Below are 8,975 nucleotides of genomic sequence, written 5' to 3'. Positions count from 1 at the left end.
TGATTCAGTAAGACATGAGAGCACGTGGTAAAATAAAACCATGGTATTATTCATATTAGTGAAGGAAAGTATCAGCTATGTCTTCATTGCTGACTCGTCCCCATCAGAGTCCATAGTCATAAGCCTCAGGGCTGTTCTGCAAGTAGAGGTTGAAGAAACCTTGAAAGGTCTTCACGTCAGTGAGGAGAGATGATACTGTGGGATCCTTCTTCATGGCTGCCATCCACAGCTTAAGAGTTGGAGCGTGGTCTACACACCTGTGGGAGATGGAAATAATGAAGGGATGAACTAGGCTAAGTAGGAAGGCATTGCAAAGGCTCCTATAACTCTACAGTTTCATATCATTTTCCTCTAATCTTTTCAAAGCATTCTTTAGAAATACTTCTTTAAGATGTGCATAATCATAAAATATGAGATTTGGAAGATATTGTAGAGGTCCTTGTTTTGTGGAAGAGGAATCTAAGACTAGAGTGAAGTGACTTGCTCAGTTAACCTGAGAACTTGTCCAAACTAAGAGACTGATTTTTTTTAAAATGAGAATGTGAAAGACAATCAAGAACATGACATATTTATTACTCTGTGGTCAGACCATGACTAATAGCAACTGAGCAGTTCTAAGCTCTAGGAAATGGGAGTAAGCCAAGGTGGCTGCTAAACTTCAAAACATGGAGTTTGGGAAACAGTGTGGGACTCTTGCTGGTAAATGGAAGGTGGCATTGGTCACACAATCCTGCCTGATGTCCTTACGAAAATGTGCATCCTTATGGGTTTTTAACCAGGAGGGGAGAAGTAAATCACTTTTCAAACATTTTACTACCTGTTACAGAATTCCCCACCCCTGCCCAGCCCAGAGATGGGAGAAAATGGAGGGTGTAGGTATAGGACATGCTCTGGAAAGTCCAAGTCTCCTCCTGTCTGCTTGTTCCCATTCATGTCAGTTGAATGAGATACATTAATTTTTGTCTATTTGAAAGGTTAGTATATATTATTCTGGTTATCACTGTCCTAAATTATGCAAAAAATATTCAAGTGTCTTACTCATTCAACTCCAGAGCTTCCAGACGTTCAAACCAGGGCCAGATGAGGTAATCAATCATAGAAAGAGAATTGCCACCAAAGAAGGTTGTCTTCTTATCAGTCAGAACCTGAATATTAAACAGCATAAGAATACTGTCCATCAGGACTAAAATGGATAAACTGTGCAGTAGTCATATGCTGGAACACTACAAAGAATAGGAATGAACTATACACAACACACACAACCTCAGAAACTTGACCTTGTATGAAAGAAGTCAGACCCCAAAATGTATATTATATGATTCCATTTGTACAAAGTACAGAAATCATCCAAAACTAATATTTACTAACGTTCACTTTGTAAATTCAAGCTGTACTCTTACGCTTTGGGTAAGTCTCTGCATACGATACGTCAATAAAAACTTTACTGAAAATAAACTGGACACAACTAGATTAACTATTAAACAATGCCATGTAAAATTCTTTGAAAACCAAGTACAAAGTATATATCTGAAATTTAAGGAGGTGAATTAATATTATGGTTTTGCAAACAGAAGATTGAGAATATTATCTGGCTAATAAACACCAAAGCATTTTATAAAACATCCATGATTTTTCTCAGGGCCCTTATAACATCCTACATTGTAGATAGATTATATCTACCTGAGTATTTATTTTTGGTCTACTATCAAACCAATTATCTAAACAGTATGGACTGCCTCTCACTTTCTACCTCCCATACTGTTGAGCAGAGTGCCTTGTAGTTACTAGGCACTCAGAATTGTACAATGAACCAATATTGTCTAGGTCTGTCCTTAAATTGTAGGGCCTGGTAATTATATTATGCATAAGTTAAATTAAGTATGATAGTTTCAGTCAGAAGGAAATACTCTCTCAGCAGCCTGAAACATGGAAATAGTACCACTTACTTTTACCGCATGAGTCCTTAACCTGGAGTCTGAAATTAGATGGGAAGAAAATTATATGTCCCCCAACTAACCCCAAATTTAGTAGGTAGTATGTGGATTTTCTACTGCTTGGGGACTTGGCACCTTAAACCTCTACCTTGTTCAAGAGTGAGTTGTAGTTGTACATAGAGATTTTTTTAAATCAGGAAACATGATTCTCTTTCTGTATATATGAGAATATGAAATATGTAACTTTAAAGAAAAATATAAATTACAAAACTGATTCATTACAAATGAATTACAATTCATTACAATCCAATTACAAAACTGGAATACAAAAATCCTAAAAATCAATTAACATTAAGGAAACTGAACTACTGATAAAAACTCTACCCCTATAAAATACACCGGACTCAAATGTTTTACACAAATTGCCAAACCCTATCAAATGGTTTCAGAACTTAGAAAACCAAAGAAAGTAATGGGACTCATTTTATGAGTTGAGAAAATCCCTGATACGAAAAACCAACTAGTGAATTCCCTGGGGGTCCAGTGGTTAGGACTCTGTGCTTTCATTGCCCGGGGCCTCCTGGCATGGCCAAAATAACAAACAACCACAACAACAACAAAAAAAACACAAAGATATGATAAGAACAAAGTAGTCTCTTTTATGAACAAATGTGCAATAATCAAATATCAACTAGTTTTAAAATATATATGAAAATCCATTGAAAGCAAGTGGGTTTTACACAGTAATACTGGCATGGTTCAACACCAGAAAAATCTGTCAGTGCTACCATAACTATTCACCAGATTAAAGGGAACATATTCAGTGAACATTTCAGCAGATGTAATAGATGAAGACAAAACACTCAATAAAATCCAACACTTTCATGACTTTTTAAAAAATATTCGCAAACTAGTAATAGAACTTTCTTAATGGGAAAAAAAGCTTTGAAAAAATCTACAGTAAATGGCAACCCACTCCAGTATTCTTGCCTGGAAAATCCCATGGACAGAGGAGTTTGGTGGTTTATAGTCCATGGGGTCACAAAGAGTTGGACACAACTGAGTGACTTCACTCACTTTACAGTAAACTTCAAACTTACTGATAAAAGGTTAGGATGCATTTCCATATGAGACAAGAACTGTGTCTTCCCTCAGTAAAAACCTAAGGCTGACTGTGAATGGAAGAGAATTCCATATAAAGGTCCAAATAGCATCTCTCCCACAAAGGAGGAAAAAACACACCTGGGTTTCCCCAAGCGTGTCTAATGGCAGACTCTTGTGGGAAATGTTCATTATATAATAAACATTTTTATATAATTTTAAGTTTTAATGTATAAAATAATTTTATTTCCATAAAGTTTATTATATAACATAAGTGGAAAAAACCACAATGACTTATGTTCTGATTATAGTTAACGTTTTAAATATATGTTCAAGGATTGAAAACAAGCATGGAAAAACATAAACAGGTGTAAAGCTGTGGAAATTTGGTTGAAATTTTTCCTTAATATTTTGTGTCAGTGCAATAAAAAGTTTTAAAAGCAGGCCCATGACAAAACATTTTTAGGTATTTTGGTTTGTATCTTAAATACAGCAGCTTACAGCTGCTATCTGTTGTAAATGAAAATTTCCTATTTGATGCTATTTCTAAGTACCTTAAACTCATTTTGGAGATGGGAGTATGAAGAAAAGAGGAGAAATGAGTGTGGGTATAATATATCACTTAATCCAATAAGAATCAAGGAGAAGGGATTGATTACCTCCTCTAGCTTGGTGATTTCTTTATGCAATTCTTCTTTTAGGCCAGAGCAGTCTTCCTTATTTTGTGTTCTAAGAATCTTCAATATCAAAGGTGGTACCTAGACAGAGAATAATGTCTTAGTTTATCAGTGTGAGGCTAACCATACTGACCCTGTCACATAAAGGCAGGATAGAACCCTCACAGTCCGTGTCAGGGTATTCTATACACTTGATATGTGCACGAGTTCCTCTTCACAGAGGTTATATACTGATCCTAGAAACAGTTTTGTTACCAAAGATGCTATACTGTTCAGGATTTTATAAGCTGCAAATAAGCCATTTTGGTGAGTCTGAATCAAATATATCTTAAAAGGACACTGAATGGCATGTACTGTACATGAAAGAGACTTGAAGACAATTTGGCAAAGTGAGAAGGAGAAAGAGTCTTTTAGCAAGAATAGAGAAGAAGGTGGCAAGTTTGGGAAAAATAAAAATATTCAGCATGACATGAATATAAAGTATTAGGAGAACAGTGAAGAGATGTAACTTTGAAAAGTAAACAGGGTCCAGATTATGAAAGAGCTCATTGGACATGTCAGAGCTGGCAAGAGCATAATCCTGTTTGTCTTTCCCTCCCAAATCACTGAACCTAGAGTGACAGCACTGATTCAGCTTTAAAAACAAAGATATTTTCAATAGGAGCTGAAATTTCTTAAACACGCACCTTAGAAAAGGACTCCAAGACCATCTTTTGGCAAGCTTTCTCATAGGGGTCGCCTGGCAACAGCTTCTTCCCTGGATATGCTTCATCCAGGTACTCACAAGTGATGGCAGATTCACAGATCAATTGACCCTGACTGGTTTCCAGAACCGGCACCAGGCCTGAGGGATTCTTCTTGAAGAACCACTCAGGCTTATTTTTCAGGTTGATGTTGATGACTTCATGCCTGAAAAACACAGAAGACAGTGAAGACAGTAACATTTTTCTTGTATTCCTGAATAAAATGTCATTGGTCCCATCACCCACTGAGCTGATCAGACCCCAATTTGGGAGTCAGCGTGGCCTTTATTCCTTCCCCCTGCCCCCTCTTCCTCAAATCACCTGGATCAGCAAGACCTGTCAGCTAGACCGTCAATTCAGTCTGACTTCATCTGCTTCTCAGCTTTAACACTTGCCACCTCGTTCAAGACATCACCTGCCTCCTGAATCTCTATAGCAGTCCCACTGGCCCCTGTGCTTCCCCTGTGACCTCCCTATAGTTCATTCTCCACATCCATTTACAAAAGTAAATTGGAGGAGGCCACCTCCTGCTTGCTTACAGCCCTCAAGTGCTCCTCACTGCAGTGAGGATAAACTCTAAACCTCTTCCCATGCCATGTGATCTGGCCCCTGCTTACCTGTCACATGTTTCCTATGACTTCCGGTTTGGTCATTATGATCTGGCCACAATTACCTTTTTCAATATTTCTTGAATTACTTTCTCCATTGTACTGATGATACATAACAAATTACTTTGCTCACTTAATTACATGTTTGTTATGTCACCTCCCTACAATATAAGCTCCAGTAAAGCAGTGATCTTGTGTGTCTTGGTCATATTCATAAACAAACATGTAAGTCAGCAAAGTTTTAAACAGATTTATATGCTATGAAAAAATATATAAACATTTTCAGATTGGTACTCAGTACACACTGGTTGAATAAATAAGTGGAAATGCTTCAAGACTGTCAATTAGATATTCCATTTGGGACTAAGATGTATCTTAATTGCAAAAATAAATCAGCCTACTAATTGAGTTTGTCCACACCCGCTATATAGAATCAATATGATAAATTCCTTTTGCTAATTTGAATAGAAAGCTAGTCATTTTTTATAAGAATATTAGAGAATCCAAAAAATTCAACCACAAAATAAGCTCCCAGATTAAATCTCCATGCATTGATATTTTTTAAAACTGCCACATGGGTAAACACACTAAGTAAACCCATAAAGAAGAAACAGGTGAAGTCCAGACTATACTAAGATTGTTTTTAGATCTAACTTCTCTCTTGTCTGAGAGATTTTAGGGGAAATAAGCGGAAGGGAAGTTTCATATAATTGCTACAGCCAGATCCATATCATTTCAAAGCTGGATGAGTGTTCAATAGAACAGATTAGTTACTCAGAAATAATATACCCTAACATCTTTTGTTTCCTTTCTCCCCATCCACCTCAGAAGCTACAATAGTATTTAGCTTGAGGTACCATTAAATACACAACCCCACCCTCTCCACCATGGAAACAAAGGAATAGCCAGATTGAATACTGGCATCTGTGTGTATGTATTACAGGGTTCGTCTGCTGACAGATTACTGTATACTCAGACACAAGCCACTGTAAGAACAATGAGGCTCCCTGCCAATCAAGATTTCTGCAATTTCATACTGTGAAAAGAAAGGGTAAATCCTGGGCTTTTGTAATAAGGCTCTCAGAACACATATGCATTTTGGTATCTTGGTAATGATGAGCCAACAGGGCGACATACCTGCTGCAACAAGTTGGAAGATGAGAGAAAACCGTGCTTTAGTAGATTCTGTCATATGGTAAAGTCTACCACCTCTCTAATCAAAGTCTCCTGGGACTTAAAACTAACCCATGAACATAGTATGTCAGTTGCTCAGTCATGTCCGACTCTTTGCAAGCCCATGGACTGTGGTCCACCAGGCTCCTCTGTTGTTTGCACTGTTCGGCAACAGTTACCACCCTTCACTCTCCATACGTGCACTTTTATGATAAGATCACTTTAATTTTCCTTTGGAAAACTGTCCCAGAAAGATAAAGTTTTCAATCTAGAGTTCCAGAGGGGCACTAACCCAGAACTCTGTGCCTCCAAATTCAGCTGTCTTGATCCTGAACTTTTCAGTTGTATGAGCACAAGATATGTCATTTTTCAATCCAATTGAATTGGATATCTGCTATGTATTGATAAATGTTACTAAACGTTAAATATTTTGCTATGTATTTAGAATCAGTTTCATCTAAAGACACAAGAGTTACTGAAGTGATTAATCCAAAAATAATTTGTTTTTTTTTCTTTAGAATATATAGCTTACTTTTTTTAGGGAAAAGTATTGCCTGCTTAATTCTCCCTCTAGCAGGCTAAAGTTAATTTTAAAACTCTAAGCATATAGATGAAAAGTTTCTTTGGAATGGGGGCTATGTTTTAAACTCCCACATCACAGGTATTTGATGTCTGTTCAACAGATCCCAAAGGTCACTGGAAGAGAGGCAGTTCCAATGGCTGTTCAAGTCAGAGAAAAGTCAATGACTTGGATATTTCCTGTAGATAACTAGTTTCTGTGGGGCTTCCCCAAAATCTGAATCTTAAGACAGAGACACTTTATTTTATTCAAAAACTCAAGCTATAAGAAAATGCACCATATAGTTAATTCAGCACTCTACCAGTAGGATAGTCAAGGTCTGGACTCTGTAGTAGGGTAAATTACCCACTGTTCAGGAAAGGGCTATATCCTCAGAATAAATGCAAACAATATATAGATAAATAGGATGTGAATGAAATGGGATGAAGGAGAAGGCAGTACAGAAGGATTTAGGGATGTGCCAGAGCTAAAAGAGCCGTTGCCTGTGATTCCCATTCCAGTGATCTCTGCATACCACCAACTTTACTGGAGCCCCAGCTTTGCTGACCCATAAAACGGTTAGGTTAATCTAAACGAGATGTCCTCAACTGGTGCAGTGGTCTATGGCATTCCTTCCACTCCCCACCAGGGGAACAGAGTTCATAGCTTTCTACGCATGCAATAAGTCGCTTCAGTCCTGTATGACTCTTTGCAACCCCATGGACTGTAGCCCGCCAGGCTCCTCTGTCCATGGGATTCTCCAGGCAAGAATACTGGAGTGGGTTGTCATGCCCGCCTCCAGGGGATCCTCCCAACCCAGGGATCCAACTCGAGTCTCATTGTCTCCTGCACTGGCAGGCGAGTTCTTTACCACTAGGCCTTTATCACCCCGCAGAAGGCTGAGAATAGTGTATTTGGCAGTAAAGAAAGCTGTGGGGACCCTATCAGAGATTCTCATACCCCGCCCACGGGCTGCCCAAGCCTCCCCAAGCCCCTGGTTCCGGGCAGGCTGGGAGTGGCCCCTGCCTCGGTCCTCACCGGATACCCTTGGCCGTCAGGACCAGGCGAGTCCTCTGGGCATACGGGCAGAACCTCATGCTGTAGACACGGATCAGGCCCTCGGGGACGGGCCCCGGGGGGGCGCTTCCTGCGGAGAGAAGCGGACGCGGTTACAGCCTGGACCGCAGTGGGGACATCCAGCATCCGGCTGGTTTCCCGCGAATGTGAAGTCTCCTAGGCCGCTCGGCTCCGGAGCAGAACCACCCCACCGCCCCCACCCTCCCCCACCCCCCCACCCTCCCCCCAGCACGCGTCGGATCACGGTCGGCAGGTCTCACCCTTGCCCAGGCTCCTAGCTGATCCTCCGGACATCTCGCCGCCGCACAGATAAAGCTGGCACCGGGGTTCGTAAGGGTTTGCAGGCCAATTAAAAAGTCGATCGCCCCGCCTTCCCTCTTTCCCTCCCTCCCTTCCTATCAGAAGTAAACCAAACCCGCGCGCAGAAGCCCTCCGGGGCGGCCCTGCCCCGCACTCTGCCGCATTCCCCACCCTCTGCAAGAAGGAACACGCCGCAGCCCGCTCGCCTGGTGGGTGATCACGGCCGGACGCCACCCCGTAAGCCCTGAGGCAGCGCCGGCCTTCCGGGTTTGGTGGGGGTTAAGTCTTAATTAAAACATCTCAGGTGGCGACTGTGCCAGAGTTCATCGTGCTGGCCAAGAGGTGCTGACATATCGAGATGCACAAATGACGCTCAAAATCCTCAGAGCCTTTTCCTGACCCCGAAGGATGGTGGCCTTCACTTTGTAAGTGAGTGGATCCACGCTCCACCCAGACCCTGACCTCCCACGCCAGGCGCCCTGGCGGCGGAAGGCGAGCTCTGGCCGCAGTCACGTGGCTCTGACTTAGTTGCAGCTCTTCCTACCCCAAGGTTTCCAATACTTAAGGGCCTGTGGCCTGGGCTCCAGTGCTTGCTCAAGATTCCAGAACATGCTCTCCCAAGGTTCCTTTCCATAGCCCAGGGCCAGTCGTGGAGCCACCTGGAGAGCCTTTTCCCTTTTTCTGTCTGGACTAACTTAATATGACTACTGGGAGGGTTGCTGTCCCTACTGTTACTCTTAGGACACATCCTTTTAATTTTAACCCAAAGGAAACAGTACAAATTTGGATATTACTAGTATCTG

The 8,975-nt window shown here is 41.1% G+C and overlaps 1 protein-coding gene and 1 long non-coding RNA gene across 2 annotated transcripts in view; one reads left to right on the top strand and one right to left on the bottom strand.

The window, feature by feature from the left end:
- Window positions 1-8,975, top strand: part of LOC112444463 (uncharacterized) — a 37,347-nt gene that overhangs the window by 1,227 nt on the left and 27,145 nt on the right. The gene's annotated exons all lie outside the window — the stretch shown is intronic.
- On the bottom strand, window positions 29-8,247 carry GSTO1 (glutathione S-transferase omega 1). The gene is given in 6 exon segments (NM_001075214.2): window positions 29-257; window positions 1,039-1,145; window positions 3,695-3,793; window positions 4,399-4,621; window positions 7,834-7,942; window positions 8,133-8,247. Coding segments are annotated over 6 exon segments (726 nt in total). The 5' UTR covers window positions 8,167-8,247; the 3' UTR covers window positions 29-103.

Source organism: Bos taurus, chromosome 26 (genome assembly GCF_002263795.3).
Source record: "Bos taurus isolate L1 Dominette 01449 registration number 42190680 breed Hereford chromosome 26, ARS-UCD2.0, whole genome shotgun sequence".
NCBI classification, from domain to species: domain Eukaryota; kingdom Metazoa; phylum Chordata; class Mammalia; order Artiodactyla; family Bovidae; genus Bos; species Bos taurus.
This window is presented reverse-complemented; position numbering and strand designations above follow the sequence as displayed.